The 18,675-nt window shown below is 39.6% G+C and overlaps 7 protein-coding genes, 1 long non-coding RNA gene and 2 other non-coding genes across 13 annotated transcripts; 5 read left to right on the top strand and 5 right to left on the bottom strand.

Annotated features, from left to right (window-relative positions):
• Positions 1 to 41: 41 nt before the first annotated feature.
• On the bottom strand, positions 42 to 4,663 carry LOC104726351 (eukaryotic translation initiation factor). The gene is made up of 9 exons (XM_010445195.3): positions 3,972 to 4,663; positions 3,228 to 3,299; positions 3,014 to 3,121; positions 2,713 to 2,922; positions 2,507 to 2,610; positions 2,302 to 2,389; positions 1,855 to 2,205; positions 1,519 to 1,761; positions 42 to 1,402 (listed from the first exon to the last, which is right to left on the bottom strand). The coding sequence occupies exons 1-9, from the start codon at positions 4,143 to 4,145 to the stop codon at positions 404 to 406; spliced, it is 2,349 nt and encodes a 782-aa protein (XP_010443497.2). The 5' UTR covers positions 4,146 to 4,663; the 3' UTR covers positions 42 to 403.
• On the bottom strand, positions 3,474 to 3,579 carry LOC147935505 (small nucleolar RNA snoR103). Its single transcript, XR_015573514.1, has one exon. It is a non-coding gene; the product is annotated as a small nucleolar RNA snoR103 (small nucleolar RNA).
• A 14-nt stretch (positions 4,664 to 4,677) lies between the features above and the next one.
• On the bottom strand, positions 4,678 to 6,463 carry LOC104726350 (uncharacterized). Of its 3 annotated transcripts, none has more exons than XM_010445193.3 (5): positions 6,201 to 6,463; positions 5,892 to 5,950; positions 5,487 to 5,672; positions 5,269 to 5,308; positions 4,678 to 4,944 (listed from the first exon to the last, which is right to left on the bottom strand). In XM_010445193.3, the coding sequence occupies exons 2-5, from the start codon at positions 5,892 to 5,894 to the stop codon at positions 4,886 to 4,888; spliced, it is 288 nt and encodes a 95-aa protein (XP_010443495.1). In that variant the 5' UTR covers positions 5,895 to 5,950; positions 6,201 to 6,463; the 3' UTR covers positions 4,678 to 4,885. The 3 variants fall into 3 exon arrangements, with proteins under 3 accessions (XP_010443495.1, XP_010443494.1, XP_010443496.1); XM_010445192.3 differs by having other exon boundaries at positions 6,144 to 6,437; XM_010445194.3 differs by having other exon boundaries at positions 6,173 to 6,361.
• A 67-nt stretch (positions 6,464 to 6,530) lies between these two features.
• LOC104726347 (D-amino-acid transaminase, chloroplastic) lies at positions 6,531 to 8,619 on the top strand. Its single transcript, XM_010445189.3, has 5 exons — positions 6,531 to 6,784; positions 7,021 to 7,067; positions 7,316 to 7,482; positions 7,580 to 8,256; positions 8,359 to 8,619. The coding sequence occupies exons 1-5, from the start codon at positions 6,616 to 6,618 to the stop codon at positions 8,451 to 8,453; spliced, it is 1,155 nt and encodes a 384-aa protein (XP_010443491.1). The 5' UTR covers positions 6,531 to 6,615; the 3' UTR covers positions 8,454 to 8,619.
• On the bottom strand, positions 8,564 to 10,742 carry LOC147935504 (uncharacterized). Its single transcript, XR_015571889.1, has 2 exons — positions 9,637 to 10,742; positions 8,564 to 9,408 (listed from the first exon to the last, which is right to left on the bottom strand). It is a non-coding gene; the product is annotated as an uncharacterized LOC147935504 (long non-coding RNA).
• Positions 8,844 to 10,799, top strand: LOC104726349 (shikimate O-hydroxycinnamoyltransferase-like). The gene is made up of 4 exons (XM_010445191.3): positions 8,844 to 9,089; positions 9,220 to 9,393; positions 9,632 to 10,037; positions 10,154 to 10,799. The coding sequence occupies exons 1-4, from the start codon at positions 8,844 to 8,846 to the stop codon at positions 10,669 to 10,671; spliced, it is 1,344 nt and encodes a 447-aa protein (XP_010443493.2). The 3' UTR covers positions 10,672 to 10,799.
• Positions 10,800 to 10,801: 2 nt separating this feature from the next.
• On the top strand, positions 10,802 to 10,997 carry LOC147935503 (U2 spliceosomal RNA). The gene has a single exon (XR_015573237.1). It is a non-coding gene; the product is annotated as a U2 spliceosomal RNA (small nuclear RNA).
• A 105-nt stretch (positions 10,998 to 11,102) lies between these two features.
• On the top strand, positions 11,103 to 13,108 carry LOC104726345 (uncharacterized). Of its 2 annotated transcripts, none has more exons than XM_087474165.1 (4): positions 11,103 to 11,895; positions 12,039 to 12,497; positions 12,592 to 12,810; positions 12,898 to 13,108. In XM_087474165.1, the coding sequence occupies exons 1-4, from the start codon at positions 11,431 to 11,433 to the stop codon at positions 12,919 to 12,921; spliced, it is 1,167 nt and encodes a 388-aa protein (XP_087330291.1). In that variant the 5' UTR covers positions 11,103 to 11,430; the 3' UTR covers positions 12,922 to 13,108. The 2 variants fall into 2 exon arrangements, with proteins under 2 accessions (XP_087330291.1, XP_087330290.1); XM_087474164.1 differs by having other exon boundaries at positions 11,158 to 11,895; positions 12,580 to 12,810.
• On the bottom strand, positions 13,097 to 14,729 carry LOC104726346 (uncharacterized). The gene is made up of 2 exons (XM_019232935.2): positions 13,466 to 14,729; positions 13,097 to 13,365 (listed from the first exon to the last, which is right to left on the bottom strand). Exons 1-2 carry the CDS (start codon positions 13,695 to 13,697, stop codon positions 13,142 to 13,144), a joined length of 456 nt encoding a protein of 151 aa, XP_019088480.1. The 5' UTR covers positions 13,698 to 14,729; the 3' UTR covers positions 13,097 to 13,141.
• A 2,198-nt stretch (positions 14,730 to 16,927) lies between these two features.
• On the top strand, positions 16,928 to 18,577 carry LOC104726342 (tetraspanin-15-like). The gene is made up of 2 exons (XM_010445187.2): positions 16,928 to 17,761; positions 18,004 to 18,577. The coding sequence occupies exons 1-2, from the start codon at positions 17,138 to 17,140 to the stop codon at positions 18,340 to 18,342; spliced, it is 963 nt and encodes a 320-aa protein (XP_010443489.1). The 5' UTR covers positions 16,928 to 17,137; the 3' UTR covers positions 18,343 to 18,577.
• Positions 18,578 to 18,675: the final 98 nt, after the last annotated feature.

Here is an 18,675-nt window from a genome sequence, read left to right as displayed (position 1 = left end):
TTAGATCCCTTATAATTTAGCTTAAGATAATAGAAAGACGATGATCAAACATTTTTAATGTAATTTATCTGAATCGACCAGTTTATAGGGGTCTCAAAGTCTCAACAACAATCAACTGAGTAATATAAACTGAGACCGTAAAACAAAAATGCAAAGGTCAAACAGAAGTCACAGAAGAAGAATACAAAAAAAAGGAACATTGGACACATTCCCACAACAAATACAAAGAAGAGTAAGTGAGAAATTATGTCGTAAAAAGAGCTTAAGAGAAGAGCAAAACTATTTTTTTTCTTTTTGAGTTTCTGAGAATCCTTTTCTCCTCCTCCTTCAAGCTTACAACACAACATTTCATCGCACAAGCCTCAACCCAGAGAGCAAAAATCGTAGAGCAATGATTAAACTTTTACAGATTCTGACAAGCCTTAACGTCAGCCGCTTGTGAGGCCAACAGGGACTTCCCCTGCTCGCTTGACTCCAATATGCGTACAGCTGCATCCACCACCATCTTCTGGAACCTATCGTCTTCCATCTTCCCTATAAATTCTCTAACCAATTTGAAATCCACACCACCAGCCAGAATCAACTTTCCCAATATCTCACCAAAGTTGTTTGGTGCCTTAGGAAGATCGATTCCAATGTCGTCCAACAGAGCACCGTAAAGCAAGAACCCGGTTTCAAGATCCTTGGGTGTGACCACCTTCTTTGTTAACAAATACTCCAACAGTTTGGCTATTGGCTCAACGAGAGGTGGGCTTTTTTCAAGGGACAGGGATATTGCTTCCTTCACAAACTCTGCATGATATGAAGGCGACCCGAGCTCCTCTACACACTGTAGAGCTTCATCAAGAAGTCGAACATTGAAATATTCTTCAAGAAGCGACTTCGTTTTTCTTTGAAGCACTTCTTCGCTCAACTTGGGAGCACTAGGCTGGGGTTTCTCCACCGGAACTGGTACAGTCAGAGGTGCAGCTGACTGTGCTGGTGGTTCTGCTGCCATGGTAACTGGACGCGAAACTGAACCGCTTCCCTGCAACAAGGCGCTTGTCTTGCCACTAATGATGCCGCTGCTGCCTTGAGGTAAGAGCCTCGTGTTCATTGAGGCCGACTTGTTCACTGCTGGAGAATGCAGATGTCCTGGCCCATCGCGTCTAGACATTGATCTTGTCCGGGGTACCTCCCAGTTATCATTGTCCACCCCGGGCATCCCAGGCATCCTTCGAGTCCCAGGCATACCAGGCATCAAGCCACCCGCACCAGGTCGCCCACCAGGGTAGACAGGGCCAGGGCTCACAGGCCCACCACCAGAAACTATACCCCTTCTCATATTTGCAGTGGCACCAGGTCGGAGACCAAGATTCTTCTCCGCCTCAGTATGGATTTCGGTTATAGTTCTTGCTTTCATCTGCACAAGTAATGCAAATTGAACATCAGAACCTCTACACAATGGACCAACAAACAAGTCTCAACCTTGTAACTCATAAAACTGAGGCATTATCAGATTTTTAAAGTCAGGATTACCTCTTCCCGCCTAGGAACCCAGCCATTGGAGCGCATGTCGATGATATTCTGAACCATGAATCTCAGACGCAGTTCCAACTGAGGATTCTTCGACAGATCCTGTAGGCGTCTAAAGTATACATCATTGATCCGTTTTGACTTCATGTTTCCGTCAAGTTGTTTGCCAATAGTTTTAAAGAAATGACAAATAGCTTCGACATTTTCCTCTGCTGGACAAGCTTTCTCATCGGCCCCCAGAAGCTCCTGTGCTCAGACCAAATAAATAAAGGTTATTGCTAGTGCTAGATACCAAAAAAAAAGTTGTCTAAGAAAATGTATAAACGTATAGGTGTTAACCTGAACAATGTGATGAACAATCTTTTCTGGAACCATCTTCTGCTTTAAAAGCTCTCCGATCAAACGAATATTTCCTAGAGTCTTGAGCTTCAACAATTTTTCTTTGTCATTCCGCTCAGCCTCCTGATCTGGAGCACTCATCTGTCTAAGTTCCTCCCTCAACTCCGCAGCTCCCTCAAATGCCTCTTGACAGATATTCAGCAGAACCCTCTTAAATGTGATCTCCTTATCCCCAGGCTCTGCAGGTGGGAATGTTGGCAGCTTGTCATTGATATCAGAGCACAATTTCGCGTACATATGGCAAAAGGTCGGCTCAAGGACAGCTTTGTCAAAAATAAGGGTAATCACACCCTACAAACAAAAGAAGAGAACACTGGTTAGCTACACGAACAACATAGATGATTTAAACAAGACTTCATCTATGCTTGAGACATAGAGTACACACACCTTCAGGATATCAGCAGATGTGATGCCAGAGTCAATAAGTTGGCCCTTAAGAAGATCATACTTTTCAGGGGTTAGCTTGTTCAGTATCCTGGACAAGCAAAGTATATCTTTGTAAGTGTGCAAGTTTGATTCAAAAAATTCATGTTGGCAGTACGAGAAACCATACAAAAGTCTATACAACAAATAACTGTCTCAACGGAATTACCCTTTCACAGTCTTCAGAACACGATCATTTTCGGAAAGATTTCCTCTTCTAGCTGACCAAGGCACTTCGGCTTTGACGAGGACAGGAGCTGGTCCACCCTGGTTCTACACGATATACAAATACATATAAGTAAGAAAAATAGGAAATCATGCCAGAATGTAAAAGACCAAAAGAGGGAAAAAAACATTAATTTATTGATCAATTACCCCTCTGTTGGATGGTATTTGTCCCCTTGAAAACTGAGAATTAGGTTGGTCTTGACGATTAAATTGGCTTGCTTCAACATACCTGGAGTCTCTAGACTCACGGAGATTATCCCACGACCTTTCTTCCCCAGCGGGGGGAGGTTGAGTCGTACGGCTACGCCAATCGCGAGAGTCTGGCTCAGAGAAGCGACTTGCAGACTGAACCGGAACCTGGATATTTAGGATATTAGATCTGTGTTAAAACTTAAAACTCATGAAACTTCATGATAAAGGAAACAATACAAAAGTTACGTTTCAATACCAAATTGGTTACGACACTTTCCCCACGTGGCCAAGTCTCTACCTCCCCAAACAGTTCTGTTGCAGTTTCCCGTTGGACTCTTAGAATTTCATCAGAGAGTTGAGTAGTCTGTACGTATGCAGAAATGTCAGTTACCTCAAATAACGAAGAACAAATACGAACAACAGAAACTATTACCGGCCTTAATCCTATATTTTTGAACTGAGATAATCACCTCTTTAAGTTCCAGGAGCTGCTCACGGCTGTACTTCACACGTTCACGGCCATCGAACCTCGAGTCTCCACCCTGAAACAAAAGCATAACCCAGGATAAAAAAACTTCATTAACTAACACTCAATACACAAAACCATATAAGAAGTGACATACAAAGGAGACAAAGAAACACAAATTCTCAGTACACAGAGAGGAATAACCCGTGAATCAAAAGGCCAACATGATTGAGGAACAAACAACTACACAAAATGTCAGTAGGTCCTTTATGAGCAAATAGCAGCTAATAAAATGCCCACCTAAAAGCCTACATATCATTATACGTCCATATTTACAGCAGCTACACATACTTGTGTGCGCCACTAAGAATCAGGACAAACAAATTGCTTGCATCAATCGTATATGCATATGTTACCTATAAATTCAATTCTGTATGTTGCAGACACGTGACGTGATTCTATGTGGTCGGGAAGCAAACAAAATCTAACATGAGCTCAGTAGTAATTCAACAATACAATGCTATGAAACTCGCAAATCAAAAAGCTATCAAATCAGCAAAATACCAAAGACTGTAATTCCAAACCAAAAAGCTGCTGATTGCTATAAACCGGTAAAATTGGATCAAGTTCAGCTCAGGTGTCTTAACAAAACCATATCCAGACAGATAAATTCCAAGTCCGAGGAACAAGAAGAGCTAGATCCAAATAATACAGAGGGGGAGCTTGGCGCGGAGAAATGAGGGGGTACCTTGAAGGGAAAAGAGGAAGCAGGAGCACCACCATGAGGACGAAGGAGAGGTAGATCCGAGGAGGAAAGAGAGCCAAAAGAGAGAGACGAAGAAGAAGAAGAGGAACCAAAGAGTCTGTTTCCTCGACCGCCACCAGGTCTCAAGCTCAGCACCGTTTGATCGCCCTGCTGCATACCTCGATATAAACAACCTAGATCGAACCGAATCTCACCACAAAAATCGACGAGAAGAAAGAGCTAAAGGTAGAAGCTTTTTCAGCGACGGATGAATCGCTGAACCCGAGAAATCGACTGAGAGGAGGGATCGGCTTTGTGGGTCTCTCTCTCTCTCCTGCCGTTAGCAAAGAAGAGAAGAGAAAAGGGTTGAGATTGAGAAGAAGAAGAAGAAGAAGTCGAGAAGGAGACACAATCCCTTCTCTTTATTAGGGTCATATTCCTTTTTTTCTTTTACCAGAACCAGACACACTTATGGCCTTAACGTTTTTTGTCAATTAAGTTACAGTTGTGTCCTTTGATTTTGTTTTGTTGTCTCTTTGTTTCGTCACCCTCATTGGTTTTTCCGTCATTAAGTACTTTCTTAGCTTTAATTCATAGGTATAAAAATCATTCCTCGTCCACAGCACAATGTCAAAGGGTAATTAATGGAGCTTACTCAGCTTGTGTTTGCTGCAGATCTAGCTCATTGTAATTCACTGAAGCAGTGAAATATACGAGTCTGTTATTATTACTTCATTGAAAAAAACTAAATCATCTTGCAAGTTGCAATCAAACTTCCAAATCTCAATATCTTTTTTACTTACAACAATTGTCTGTAACAACTAAATAGGCGGTTGACACAACAAGCAGATGACACAAAGAAATAATAGCTTCCGGCGTTTATAGCTTCTCCCTTCCCTTGTGTTTGAATCAACTCTTCATGAAATTGAGAAGTCGGTGGGCTGCGCAATGTTGACATCCTCAAACTCGTTATCATCTGCAGAAGAAAGAATGAGGTGCATTCATCAAGCCGTCCATAGCTTTCTATATCTAGAAGACTAGAATGCAATACAGCATGGGAGGCTGATTGATGGGATATAAACAGGAATCAGGTTCAGCTAGATACTACATCCACAAATGTTTTAAAGAGTTCAACCTTTCAATAGGATGGACACAAATCAATGAAGTTTAAAGTTTTCAGAAACCAAAGAAACATTTAAAAATAAGTAAGATGCATGATGCATTACCACATTTCTATAAACAAACAAGGAGTTGACATTATCAGAATAAGATAAAAAGGGGTAAAGAGCTGAGGAAGTACCTTTCCTCAAAGCCAGAGCCACGACTGCATCATTCTCAACCTGAAAAAAAAACAAGCAAAAGAAACAACCTTATCTAACTTAAAATACGCAAACGGTGGCAAGTGTCCACATACCTAAGACGGTTCTTCAATAAACTTGAAACAAGAATTGTTATTCATTCCCCATCATTGGCAGGAAAGATAAATAAAATAGATGATACATCCAAACGTTTTGATACCTTCTGATCCGCTAAAGTCTTTGAGTCCTCTAATATTTCTTCAGTAGACATTAAAACCAGACGCTGCTTGCTAACTGGCTGCTCAATGAGGGCAAACAGTTTTTGCTTAACATCCAAACCAGTCTCTGTTGGATCACATTGGATAAAGTAAGTTGTTTTCATGCGCTTCACACGAATATACATGGCCTGCAAAAACAAGATTATCACAGACTAATCAATACTACAACCAAACCAACATGGGCCAAATCTAGTTTCTTCGACTGGTTAAAGCAAAATCCAAGAAGAACAGTAAAAAAGATGTTCAACAGGAAGCTGAAATTAAGAAGTACAATAAACAAAGAATGATCGAATGAAGATTGAATGGACTAAGAACAATCAAACTGAACCAACGAAGTAGAAACATACCATGGCAATACAAGGATGAACAATTCACTCTTCTTCCGCTGCCGATTCCGATCAAAAATCTGTTACCCAGATCCCAGAAAAGATAAATTATAAGACTTTCAGCGACAATTCACACAACCCCCCCCCCCCCCCCCCCCCAAAAGAGTGAATTTAGAAAAACAGATGATCTTGTTATCCCCCCCAAAATCTGTTATCCTTTAGGATATTCAAAAGAAAAAAAAGATTGAAAAGCAAAGATTTTTCAAAACTTACAGACTAAGATAAGAAAGAAATCGAATGACCTAGATCGATTAAGGTTGAATCACTGACCACAAGAACGGAAAATCTCGAGTTGGCCTTTTTATTACGATCTATCAATGTAAAGTTCTCTCACTTCAACCCTACAAGGAAGGTGTGAAGAAAAAAAGCTCTACAACATCGATTAGGCCTCCTCGTAGCTAACCCACTGAAAGATAAAGAGGGTTCGTTTTGGTTTAGTTCGGTTTAACTTTTAAGCTTTAACTCGTTCCCAGAGTCCCACATCGCTAAAAAGTTAAAAACCAAAGTATTGATCTCACACCTAGCTAATTGGTAATTGAAACCGAAATTGGATAATCTTGCTACAATACAATTAGAATTGGACTGATGGGCCTAGAAACTGTACTAGTGAAATTAGGCCCAAAGGACGTGTGTGGAATTAATACTTCGTCAGGATGCGAAGCAGAGCAAGTTGCGATTTCCGATAATGATCTCTCAATTCGTTTGTCTCCCGAAGCCCGTCGCCGGCTTCTCGCCGGAGATGACAGTTAACACTTGGAATTTCGCCTCTCTCTCCCTCTTTCAATGTTCTTCAGGATATGGCTTTCGATTCCCGCATAAGTCGAAACGAGAAAGAAGGATTCTCATGTGTTCTGGTTCGACACATTGCTTTCCTTGGTTTTAACTCTGTTGGCTCCTTTGGTTGCCTTTTGGATTAGTGGATGTATTTTGTTAAATAAAGCGTTTGTGATGTTAACCACTGTACATTATCCTGAAGGAGAGAGATCAATTTTTGATCGTTAAATTTACACAAGTGTTTTCAGTTTTGATGTCAAATTCAAATACTTTTTGTAATGCTTTGAGAAATTTGAATATATTTTTTTTTGCACAGATTCAAGCTCTCAGTCCTGGAATGTTCCTGTTCTATCTAGCTCTGAGGTAAATTTGTTTTCTATGTTTTCCATAGTGGTTCTTCCTCTTCCATGGCTGTTAAAAATTATGTTGAACCCTTGACAACGTTTTTAATATGTTAGCTAGATATGTTCATTGACACCACTAGACTGTTTTGTCAATGATATTATATATGCAGCTGGTAATGGATGATCAAGAAATTAGTTTGTTATTTGTTTATGTTTAGGCCTTGATTGATTGATTGCGTATCAGTGAACTATGTTTGGTGTCAAAAGGTTATTGAGAGGCTAAAACAGGCAAGAGGAGGACAACAGTTTCTGGCCATGTACTCAAGTGTTGTTGACGGAATTACAACCGATCCTGCAGCGATGGTTCTTCCATTGGATGATCACATGGTTCACCGTGGTCATGGAGTCTTTGACACTGCCACGATCGTTAATGGGTTTGTCACTTTGAAATCAAAGCTCACTTTTTCCAACCTTAACTAGTCTTATTACTCAAATCATCTGAGTTTCACTTGTTGCCCTGCGACCAAGCAGGTACCTTTATGAATTGGATCAGCACCTTGACCGTATCATACGGTCTGCATCAATGGCTAAGATCCCACTTCCATTCCATCGTGAAGATATTAGAAGAATCCTCATCCAAACCGTGAGCGTTTCTGGGTGTAGAGATGGATCTCTAAGATACTGGCTCTCTACAGGCCCAGGGGATTTTCTCCTATCTCCATCTCACTGTCGCGAACCAACTCTCTACGCCATTGTGATAAAAACGAACTTGACCACTAACCCAAAAGGTGTCAAGGTAGTGACCTCGTCCGTCCCCATAAAACCTCCAGAGTTTGCCACAGTGAAAAGCGTTAACTACCTCCCTAACGTTCTTTCACAAATGGAGGCTGAGGCCAAGGGAGCTTATGCTGGTATTTGGGTTGATAAAGGTGGATTTATCGCAGAAGGTCCGAATATGAATGTTGCATTTGTTGTTAATGGTGGTAAGGAGCTTGTAATGCCACGGTTTGATAATGTTTTGAGCGGATGCACAGCAAAGAGAACTCTTACACTCGCTGAAGAGCTGGTAAACAAGGGGATGCTTAAAAGTGTGAAAGTAATGGATGTGACATTGGAAGATGGGAAGAAAGCAGATGAGATGATGCTTATTGGGAGTGGAGTTCTCATCAAACCTGTGATTCAATGGGATGAAGAATTTATTGGTGATGGTAAGATCATCATCATATAAACATTTGAAAGCTTCACTCTTGAGTAACTTAATCTACTCTGAAATTGCTTACATGATGGGTTTCTTTTTTTGTCTAACTCAGGAAAAGAAGGTCCTATAGCAAAGGTGCTTTTGGATCTGTTGCTCGAAGATATGAGCTCTGGTCCATCTTCCGTTCGTGTTTGTGTTCCTTACTGACCCCATCACTCTCTTTGTTCATCAAAGACAATAAGTTGTGGTCTTTTTTCGAGCTTTGTTGTTATTGTAAGTTGAAGGTTTACTGGCTCACGATTCCATGTATCTCTGTCTTTGTAAAGCTTTCTCTTTATCACTTGTGAATTTTGATCAGATCCATTCCCTACAATTTCTTGTTTTTTCCTCCCTTCTTTCTTTTGAAAGTTATAACAAGTACTAAAAAAGCAATTTTACATTGCCTACAAAAAAATAAAATAGTAAAGAGCTTTTTATATTCTTCTTCTTCTTCTACGGTCTCCACGTTATTTAGCCGAGGGAGTCGTGTTTTTAGGCACGTATCTGGATTTTTTTTGTAAAGCAGGAGCCATAGTGAATAGTGATTGTGGATCAAAAATGAAGATTTGGGTAAAGCAAACTACGGTCGTGAAGCCAGCTAAAGAAACGCCTACACATAGTTTATGGCTTTCCAATTTGGACCTGATACAAGTAAGGTTTCACATGGGCACACTCTACTTCTTCAATCCTTGTTCCTCCTCCAATCTTCCCAACACTCAACTCCTCATCGATGCTCTGAGCAAGGTTCTTGTCCTCTTCTATCCTGTCGCTGGAAGACTCCAAAAAGGTAAGACTCGAAAACGCGTCATTCTTCTTCCTTTTTGGTCAAAGGATCCATTTTGCTGCTGGGTTTGACAATAATTCATATCTTGTATTTTGAATGATGAAACCCTGTACTCTATTTGGCTTTCTTTGATGATCTATGATCGATAAGAATGGGAGGTTGGAGGTCCGATGCAATGGAGAAGGAGTTATGTATGTGGAGGCTGAGACTGATTCTACTGTACAGGACATTGGCTTACTCACTCAAAGTTTGGATCTTTCTGAACTTGTACCTACTATTGACTACTCAGGAGACATCTCCTCCTTCCCTCTTGTTCTCTTTCAGGTAATCTTTCCTCATCTGCATGTTGACGACACTTAGTTAGTAGTTGAGGTTCAGGGTTTAGGCAGAGAGACTCTTGTTGTTTCTGTCAATTGTCATGAATTGAACTATTAGTTAACGCAGACTATAAACCTGAAACTTCTTTCTTTATTATCATCACATGTTATTATATTGCATAGAACACAACATGTATATGGACCTAAACGGATATCTAACAGGTAGGTATTTGATATTCTGCAAGGTCACCTATTTCAAATATGGAGCGATCTGTGTTGGAAGTTCAATACACCATACATTCGGGGATGGTACTTCTCTTGGGTATATCATGGAAGCATGGTCTCAAACTGCTCGGGGACTTTCAGTTAAGCTAACACCGTTCTTCCACCGCACTGTTCTTTGTGCAGGGGAGCCTCCCTGTCCTGTCTTTCCTTACACAGAATACCAACCACCCCCATTTCGCAATCCTCGGATGAAATCCCTGGCTTATAGATCAAATCCTGAATCTGATTCTGCAATTGCCAGTCTCAAGCTCACACTTCTTCAACTGAAAGCTCTTAAAGCAAAGGCTGAGATTGCTGATAGTAAGTTCAGTACTTATGAAGTTCTGGTGGCGCATATTTGGCGTTGTGCTTGCTTTGCAAATGAAGGTATGGAATTGATCTTGTTGGAAGAACTCTCTCTTTGGAAGTGGCCCAGCTGTTAGTCTTAATACCTATCTAACAAAGGGTCTCACTTTCCACTTCTTCTTTTTGTCAACTGACAGATTTAAGTGAAAAAGACTTGACGAGATTGCATATCATAGTTGATGGGAGGTCAAGGCTACGACCTAAGCTTCCGCAAGGATACATTGGGAACACTCTCTTTCATGCTCGACCGGTATCACTGTTGGATGATTTTCGCAGAGAGCGTTTCACCAGAACAGTGGAGAGAGTTCATAAAGAAATAAGGAAAATGGACAACACGTACTTGAGATCAGCAATAGACTACTTGGAGAGACATCCTGATCTCGATTACTTAGTTCCAGGGGAAGGGAATCCGATCTTCAGCTGCGCAGCAAACTTCTGCATCGTCAGTCTAACGAAGCAGATTGCTTCTGAACTGGATTTTGGATGGGGAAGGGCCTTCTACGAGAGAGGTTCACATATGAATGAAGGGAAAGGATTTGTATTTGGGAGCACAGACGAAGAAGGGAGCTTGATAGTGACCATGTGCTTGAAGAAGACTCAGCTTGGTAAGTTTCAGAAGCTGTTCTATGACTTTCTCAATGTGTCTGCGTTGTGACAGTTAAGACAGAGACGGCAGGAATGTATCTCATTTGTTTTCTTATTTCTACTTCCCACATCGATAACTTCAGCTGTGTTCTAAACTTGAGAAGTAGTATAAATAAAGCAGCCACGGGTCCTAGCAAATCATACCTTTCTCGGCCTTTTGGCTAAGATCAAGTGTAGTATCTGTTCTTATCAGTTTAATATCTGATATGTGGGCCATCGGCTCACACGATATTAACTCTATTTTTTAAGGGGGAAAGCCCATTAAGATAGCTTGCTATCTGGGCTTTCGCGAGTCGCCCATGCGTTGCACTACTGCAAGGGCCCGGCTCATCCCGTCAGTTAACCAGTCCAATTTTTAAACAACCAAATTACTTAGAATCTGAAAACATTAATTAAATCGTAAATGTGATAAATTATCTGAGATCATGTCGGCAGAAACATGTTAGGTCCAACAATAAAATACAATTATTTAAAGTACATTTTAATTTACTCGATTAGATTTAAAATTTGCAAAAGTGGTCGTATGCACGTTGATAGGTCCAAAGTATTCGATTGGGCACTTTCTCTATCTATCTGGTCGGCTTAAAAGGGCTTTCGTTGTCGTCGATCTGACTTGTCCGATTCGGTGGCAATTTAATCGGAGAAATTCACCTAAACATTTCCGCTTCCCTCCGCCGCGTCAATTCAAAAATACCCTCTCTGATCATTAGACATTATTGATATCAAAAATCAAAAAGAGATTTTTGTTGGGAATTTTGATTTTAGAATAATGGTGGAGAGAACGACGAGTTTGGGGGTGGGAGGTAACAATGGAGAATTCTCAGGGGTAAGAGAAACGATGTGGGCACAACAAGAGCTTCTTCAAAAGATCAACCAAGAGCTTGACGCTGAACGTGAAGCTTCTTCATCTGCAGCGAGCGAGGCTTTATCAATGATTCTACGGCTTCAAGGTGAGAAAGCTGCGTTGGAGATGGAGGCTAGTCAGTACAAGAGAATGGCTGAGGAGAAAATGTGTCACGCAGAGACATCTCTTGCGCTTTTCGAAGATCTGATTTATCAGAAGGAAATGGAGATTGCGTCTCTTGGGTTTCAGGTTCAGGCTTATAGGTGTAAACTACTCAGCCTTGGTTGCTCTGATCCGGCTGTGATTGAGAACAGGTTCCCTGAAAATCTCATCTTTTACGGTGATACCTCTCGCGGGAATCAAAAAACCAAGATGAAGAGAAATCTATCGGTAATTTAAAGTTTTGAGATTTTGGTTATAACTGAAAAAAAAAACTGATTCCATGGCTATATAAAGCTTTCTGTTTTCATGTTTTTTGAAGACATTGTTAGATCAAAATTAGCTAAAGCTATGTCTTTCGTTTTATGTTGCAGAGTCCATTTGATGGCATACCTAGTGAAAGAAGCTTACTTTTGTCTGATGTTAGTGGTGAAAGCTTTGAAGAGAAGAAAGGTCTTGTTGAGAGTTCTTTATCTCCTCGTGAAGACTTGAATGCTTATTGGGATCAGATCAGGAGAATAGATGAGCATGTTAGAGAGATTTCAGATTCAAGAGAGGTTCAGAAGGAATCTAAGTTCCCTTTGCTTAGGCGTGAGTCTTTGTCACATGCGTTGGTGTCACAGGTTAGCAATACTATCCTTGAGTCAGCTAAGAGTGATGTCAGTACGATAATGGAGATGATGAAGAACCCTGAAAGATACTCTGTGAAAGATACTTCTATAGAGACACCGATTCTGTCTCCCAAAAATGTTCAAGACATCTTTGAGGTTCCTAGGACGACGAAGGAAAGCCTTACAATCATCTCGGAAGAAGAGGATCACGAAGAAAGAAATGTAAGTCAATCATTGCCAAGTGAACTTTAATCTCTTCTTTTTTTGCTTACGTGGTTTGATCAGGTGCTTATGTTGTCTATAGAAAGAATCACAGGTTAGAGGCAAGATGGTGAGTAGTAGTAATTACGAAAGAAGAGTGAGTAGGCCGCCAAGAGATACGAGTATCAAGGGAGAACATTTGAGTTTGCTTAAGGAGATTCGAGAACAGCTTAATGTAATGCAGTCAGAGATGAGAAGCTTAAGATCAGAACTGCATCAATCTAAACCTGTGTATCATGTAGAAGAGGATCGAGCCCTTAACTCAATTCAAGAGGTAAATCATTCTTTGCTCTTGCTAACTTGGTAAGGATGCCTAAATGATATTTGAAACTAAAAACATGTTTTCTGTTTCTTGAAACAGGCTATGATTCACTTCTGGCTGTAGAAGCTATACCATGCGGCGTGGTTCCTGTTTTCTATACATGCCATATGTAAAGTTACTTAACCTTTCAAGAGGATTGAAGGGATGTAAAAAAATTATTTCTTGATTGATTTCAGAGTAACACTCTGGTATTTGTATGTAACTCCATTGGCATTGTGAAAACAAGACTTTAAAAGTATTTGAAACAAAATCGACAAGGGATAGGATTTTGTAGTTTAATGATTCAGCTAATGCAGAAAACGCAAGAAGGATCTTTAGAATGGTTATCAATATCAAGAGTGGTGCCTTTCAAACACTTAAAGTGGTAGACATGACCACAAGACAACACACACGCCTCTTGTAAGCTGCGCAAGGAAACATTAGGCCGCTCTGGATCAGTAGCAAGATCTCTCTGACATAAGTCGCACGAATGTCCAACTTCCTCAACAGCAAACACTGTGTCAAGCTCTGCAAACCCCCCCAAAAAAAAACTACTTCAACACAAGAGAAAGGGGATGGGATATCAATCAAACGAATGGGGCATTGGTTTTAAAAAGTTTTAGGATACCGTCTCGAATATGTGGCGACGCATGACTCGGAACTTGGAGAGGCTTGGTAGTCGTCTTGAGGAGTTGTTTGATTTCGTTGTAGATGTTTTGAACATCAGGTGAAGTTTCTGCGGATGATCCTGACGTTTGCAACTCTGAACTGATTCTATCAACCCTCTGTTGAAGCTGTGAGAGCATATCCTTACTCTTGTCTAGAGTTTTTTCACCATCGACTTTTTCTTTCGAACCCATAAGTTCTTAATCATACACAAGAAGACGAAACGTCTGTATATAATAAAAAATAGCAAAAGTCAAGCTTTGTTAATCTTTCGTCAAAGAGAGTTTGAAACTTGTGTAGGAAGATATTAGGTTTTGCAAAGCAAGTACAATTAGGGTTTAACCAGGGATTAAGAGTCCACGCCACCACTAGAAAAAATTAGAAGCTATGATTGGATTTGGTTTGTACGAAATTCCCAAACAAAAATTGTTATTTATTAAATATTTATGGTCACCCGTATAAGAAACTTAGTCAACAGAAATCGAAATCGGAATAAAGCCAAAAAAAAAAAAAAAACTAAAGAGAGTCTCGACGAACCTGTCACCTGTGTATTCGAGTCGCTATGTCAAGAGGAAGAAAATATAAATTAGGATTCCATGTTCTGTACTTATTAGTAGTATTTTGCGTTGAATATAATTTATAAAAGCGATAATCACGACATTGATGATGAATGACCAATGTCATCGAAGCTATAATACATTAATTATATAAACGTGAAAGTAATCATATTTCCCAAATTTAACTTAATTGTTTTGAGTTAAGAGTTTGTCTCGAATTGGAGTTCCTTTATAAGTGAAACAAAATTGGAAGCATTCCATTTATTTGCTAATTAAGTTTATTTAATGAACATTGATGATGACTTTGTCTCAAAATAAATCCAAAATTAAACGTATACTTATCATTTCATTATTATTATTTCAGCTTTACAAAAAATAAGTATTAGTGGTCTTCAAACACACATGTACCATCATTGTGGAATTTGATTGCCTCATCATCAAGATTCATGGATGAACCAGCCTGGTTCAAAGAGGACCTGGAAAATTCCCACTCTCCCTCTGCTCGTTCCACTTCTCAACCTGCGTTAAGATACGCGACAAACATTGTTGGACGAATCACAAAGTAGAGGAGTGTTGATATGTGTATCACGCAAAAGACTAATGGAGACCAACACATTCTCCAGGACAGAGAGCGCGGTAATACTTGGCAAACCTTTCGCAGTTGTACACCTGCAGAAGGATCTTTGAATGTCAACAAGTGATCAAAACTAATGATGGCCTAAAGATGAGAAAAGCAGTGCATGGTTTGGTTTGTTGTAGGGAACCGGAAATCAGCAGGAGCAGTTTTCAGTTCAAACTAATCCAATACAAAAAAAAGAGCAGACACAATTGTGAAGAAAGACACTAATTGATAAGGTTTGTAAACACAGAATCAAAAAGGAAAAGACTTTTAAGTAAGTATTCATAGAACACTAATGGTGAATGCAAAAAGCATCCCCAAACCAAAAACCATTCTCAAATCTTCCAAATTCTCTTAATGCCCTCTCTCTCTATAAAAATCACAACTTTTATAACTGAATTACTAAACAAGCTCATGATGTGGCATTGCCAATGAACTCATATCAGAAACCCTTACATCTTCTAAAATTTCAAACCACATAGGATGCTTTGGAATGTAGAAGATACCGAGGAGGAATCAACTCTAGTAGCATGCAGCAATACGGCTTAAAGTTTTTTCCTTTTTCCCCAAATTGATTCGACAAGTTTCTAAGGCATAAACAAACAAACACCTACGGTGGTAAAAGATTACCACAGACATAAAAAAAAAAAAAAAAAAAAAAAAAGTAAAACTTTATGAAAGCAATTAGTCTCTGATACATTAGAAATCAATAGCCATCGAAGTTATTTATAGCACACAGACACAAGCAAATCGAATTCACCTCGTCGTCTAGTTCCATGGCTGATCTGATCAATGAATGAATCGGAGAATTTTGATTTTACAGATGACACTTCTTTTTTTTTGGTCTGCTTTGTTCAACAAGGCTGATGATGAAGAGTCTCTCGGGTTTTATTTAACTGAGAAAACCGAATCATCTGAATGACTCTCAATCTAAGTCTACTTTATTGGGCTTTCATGGGCCTTAAAATAAAGTCTTCTTTCACAAAATTTGTTTTTTTAGGATTTATCAATAAAGTACTCTATGCCTACCTTTTTGTCGGGACCACCAGAAGAAGAAGAAGCTGATGATGATCAGAGATTCTATACGAGGTTCAGGACGAGGACACATTGCTAAAAATGATTGGCTTCTTCTGTATACCCACTTTGCACTTTTCTAAGTTTGCGAGGCTGGATCTCATTCTTTCCTGCCAAAGATACTTGTGCAAACCCGAGTAACAACTACTCAAGATGATGATGATACTGAGCCGCCGTCTCCGATTCTTCAAGTCTATGAATGCCATCTTCCACATTAGCTTCAGGGCCAACTGTCGCGACTACACGACATCCCTAGTAAGGAGAACTACAGATGGGTTATCAGGACATATGCGCCTCGAAGTCCATACCCGCTAATTAAGAAACACGGAGAGATTGCTTGCTTCTCTCCTTCAAGAGATGATCAAAGTTAGTTTGGTGGTCAAGCCGGTGCGCTCTGTTGCAATCAATCACTCGTGAGAATACCTCTTCTTATGCTTTATCTCGTTTTAGCTATCCTTTGGTTTCTCTAATCCACCACCGCAACTATATATCTATCATCTTGCATTTGTGTTTTCTATCGACTATCGTATCAAACAGCTTGGTGGTATGTTGTTGTGTTTATTAAATTTGTCTTTTACATTTTAATAATCAAGGTTTTGTTCAAAAGAAAAAATAAAAAGAAAAAAAAAGTCTTTTTTTATTTCTTTTCACAAAATTAGACACACCAATTTTTTTTTCTTTCGAATTATTGTGTAAGAATAACGACTGGTCCGGTTGTCCAAAAATTAGTAATTATTTTCCTCCTATTTTTTCGATTAGAATTTCAAATATATTCATCAATCTCATGTGCAGTATTCTGCATATCTTGTGTATATTCTCTCTATATAAAAAAAAATACTTTATACTAATCGTCCATGAATTACACAAAACAAAGTACTAATAAGTTAATCAAAGTGATAATTTATATCCAACTTACCTATTTGACTCTCCAAAACCCCACCACACACACGACACGTACGTCGACACGCCTATACTTACGATCTCTTTGTGTCTGTAATAATGTGTAAGAAATGACTAGTTCTTTTGTCTAAAAATAGTAACAAAATCGTTATTTTCCTCCTATTATTACGATGAGAATTTAGACTTTTAATCTTCTTCTTTGTTGGGGGGATTTAATGTTCTACAAATATACATCAATCTCGTTGTCTATCCACTAATTTCTAAAAAAAAAGTACTCTTTTTGGATAATTTATTTTCGGACAAGATCTCGTTAATTATACTTAATCAAAGTGTACTTATTTATCTCCAACTTACATATTTGACTCTGTAAAACCCACCACACACTCACTCACTCACTCTCACACACCTATACTTTATCTCTTTAAATATATATACGCATTTCTCCATATCAACCCTACACCTCCGTTGAGATCTTTCCTTTCACATGGCTGATAATGCCCAAGTAGTACCCATCGAGGAACCAGCCGCAACCGTCACTGCTACAGAAACGACAACTACAACAACGACCGAGCCAGAAGCCAAGAGCTCTGACCAAATGGAGTCACAGACTGATAATAAGCCACCCGTTGGAACATTGGTTACACTTGTCAACATTTTAGCCGCTGGTGTCCTTCCGATCTTCACTTTCGTCCTCTCGCTTACACTTCTCGGCTACGCCGTGTGGCTCCTTTACATGCGTAGCTACGACTGCGAAGATATCCTCGGTCTGCCACGTGTCCAGACGCTAGCTAGCGTCGGCCTCCTTGCGGTGTTCGTTGTTAGCAATGCGGCTCTGTTCCTACGGCGGAAGTTTCCGATGCCAGCACTTGTGGTGATGGTGGTGATCTTGTTGTTGATGCTTTTCATCGGTTTGGCGTATGCGGGAGTCAATGAGATGCAGAGCCGGCGGTTTTCAGCGACAAGGACGTGGTTCAACCTCAAAGTCATGGACGATGTGAACTGGAACAATATCAAATCTTGTGTCTACGATAAGGGAGCTTGTAACGACCTCATTTACGGAACTCCAAATGAAAAACATTACAATAGAAGAAAAATGCCACCCATCAAGGTTTGATCATCATAGTCATAAATATATACTTTTCTTTGATCTCAAGGGACCATCTTTTAGAATGCGCAACCGGTGCATGGGATAGGAACATTTTGAATATATGTATATAACTATATATCAATCACATCAAAGATGAGTTTTGTAAAACATCTTCCAAATAGTTTGAAACGAATCCATGTTATATATGTATAGATATATTTTGACCCAAGTTTTGTATTGATTTGATGTCGTTGTTGTTGCAGAATGGATGTTGTATGCCGCCGGAGACATGTAACATGGATTCGTTAAACGCAACGTTTTGGTACAGAAGAAAAGACGAAGGGCCACCGTTAAAGACGACGGTGATGTACGATGGATACGGTGATGAGATGCTGGTCGGAAGGATAAGTGACTGTCAGCTGTGGAGGAACGATTGGAGCGTGTTGTGCTATGATTGTAGGTCTTGCAAAATCGGATTCGTAAGGTCGGTAAGGAGGAAATGGTGGCAGCTTGGTATCTTCTTGATCGTCATCTCCATATTTCTTCTCATCTCTCATCTCTTGATCTTCTTGGCCACTTTTTGGGAACGATTCAAAGGTTAGTCAGATCATGAAGAAGGTCTATTCTGATTAGGTTAAATTAAAATAATAATCTCTTCCTTATGCATTCGTTTTAGTACTCAAGCAGATGTTTCTTTTGAGCAAATTTTTAGCTCTTCTTCCTCTTTTCTCTTTTGTTATCGTCGGTTTCATGTAGAGAATGTGTTTGTAATAAAGTATAAACAATTGATTTTATTATTTAATTAGTCTTGAATGAAACTTTACCTTAAAACTTCAACAGTATCAGCTTTTTCAGCTAATTATGTTTGTAATAAAGTGTAATCAAAATTAAATATGTACAGAAGACAACAACATTGAAGATGTTTTGTAAGTACA

The sequence above is a fragment of the Camelina sativa genome, chromosome 11 (genome assembly GCF_030686135.1).
Source record: "Camelina sativa cultivar CO46 ecotype springtype chromosome 11, ASM3068613v1".
Taxonomy (NCBI): Eukaryota; Viridiplantae; Streptophyta; class Magnoliopsida; order Brassicales; family Brassicaceae; genus Camelina; species Camelina sativa.
Note: the sequence above shows the minus strand (reverse complement) of the source record. Positions and strands in the feature narration are given on the sequence as shown.

What these genes read in the sequence shown, in the direction of transcription:
- LOC104726351 (XM_010445195.3), bottom strand. Translation starts at nt 4,145, where the DNA reads ATGCAGCAGGGCGATCAAACGGTGCTGAGCTTGAGACCTGGTGGCGGT. An exon ending in CTTCCTCTTTTCCCTTCAAG is followed by an intron (nt 3,300 to 3,971) that starts GTACCCCCTCAT and finishes CTTTTGTTTCAG; the next exon opens with GGTGGAGACTCGAGGTTCGA. An exon ending in AAATACCATCCAACAGAGGG is followed by an intron (nt 2,611 to 2,712) that starts GTAATTGATCAA and finishes TATATCGTGTAG; the next exon opens with AACCAGGGTGGACCAGCTCC.
- LOC104726350 (XM_010445193.3), bottom strand. An exon ending in AGACTTTAGCGGATCAGAAG is followed by an intron (nt 5,309 to 5,486) that starts GTATCAAAACGT and finishes TTTTTTTTTCAG; the next exon opens with GTTGAGAATGATGCAGTCGT. An exon ending in GGCTCTGGCTTTGAGGAAAG is followed by an intron (nt 4,945 to 5,268) that starts GTACTTCCTCAG and finishes TTTCTTCTGCAG; the next exon opens with ATGATAACGAGTTTGAGGAT.
- LOC104726347 (XM_010445189.3), top strand. Translation starts at nt 6,616, where the DNA reads ATGATCTCTCAATTCGTTTGTCTCCCGAAGCCCGTCGCCGGCTTCTCG. An exon ending in AAGGATTCTCATGTGTTCTG is followed by an intron (nt 6,785 to 7,020) that starts GTTCGACACATT and finishes TTTTTTGCACAG; the next exon opens with ATTCAAGCTCTCAGTCCTGG. An exon ending in ACTGCCACGATCGTTAATGG is followed by an intron (nt 7,483 to 7,579) that starts GTTTGTCACTTT and finishes GCGACCAAGCAG; the next exon opens with GTACCTTTATGAATTGGATC.
- LOC104726349 (XM_010445191.3), top strand. Translation starts at nt 8,844, where the DNA reads ATGAAGATTTGGGTAAAGCAAACTACGGTCGTGAAGCCAGCTAAAGAA. An exon ending in TCCCTCTTGTTCTCTTTCAG is followed by an intron (nt 9,394 to 9,631) that starts GTAATCTTTCCT and finishes ATATTCTGCAAG; the next exon opens with GTCACCTATTTCAAATATGG. An exon ending in TGCTTGCTTTGCAAATGAAG is followed by an intron (nt 10,038 to 10,153) that starts GTATGGAATTGA and finishes GTCAACTGACAG; the next exon opens with ATTTAAGTGAAAAAGACTTG.
- LOC104726345 (XM_087474164.1), top strand. Translation starts at nt 11,431, where the DNA reads ATGGTGGAGAGAACGACGAGTTTGGGGGTGGGAGGTAACAATGGAGAA. An exon ending in AGATGAAGAGAAATCTATCG is followed by an intron (nt 11,896 to 12,038) that starts GTAATTTAAAGT and finishes TTTATGTTGCAG; the next exon opens with AGTCCATTTGATGGCATACC. An exon ending in AGGATCACGAAGAAAGAAAT is followed by an intron (nt 12,498 to 12,579) that starts GTAAGTCAATCA and finishes TGTTGTCTATAG; the next exon opens with AAAGAATCACAGGTTAGAGG.
- LOC104726346 (XM_019232935.2), bottom strand. Translation starts at nt 13,697, where the DNA reads ATGGGTTCGAAAGAAAAAGTCGATGGTGAAAAAACTCTAGACAAGAGT. An exon ending in GTCGCCACATATTCGAGACG is followed by an intron (nt 13,366 to 13,465) that starts GTATCCTAAAAC and finishes GGGGGTTTGCAG; the next exon opens with AGCTTGACACAGTGTTTGCT.
- LOC104726342 (XM_010445187.2), top strand. Translation starts at nt 17,138, where the DNA reads ATGGCTGATAATGCCCAAGTAGTACCCATCGAGGAACCAGCCGCAACC. An exon ending in GAAAAATGCCACCCATCAAG is followed by an intron (nt 17,762 to 18,003) that starts GTTTGATCATCA and finishes TTGTTGTTGCAG; the next exon opens with AATGGATGTTGTATGCCGCC.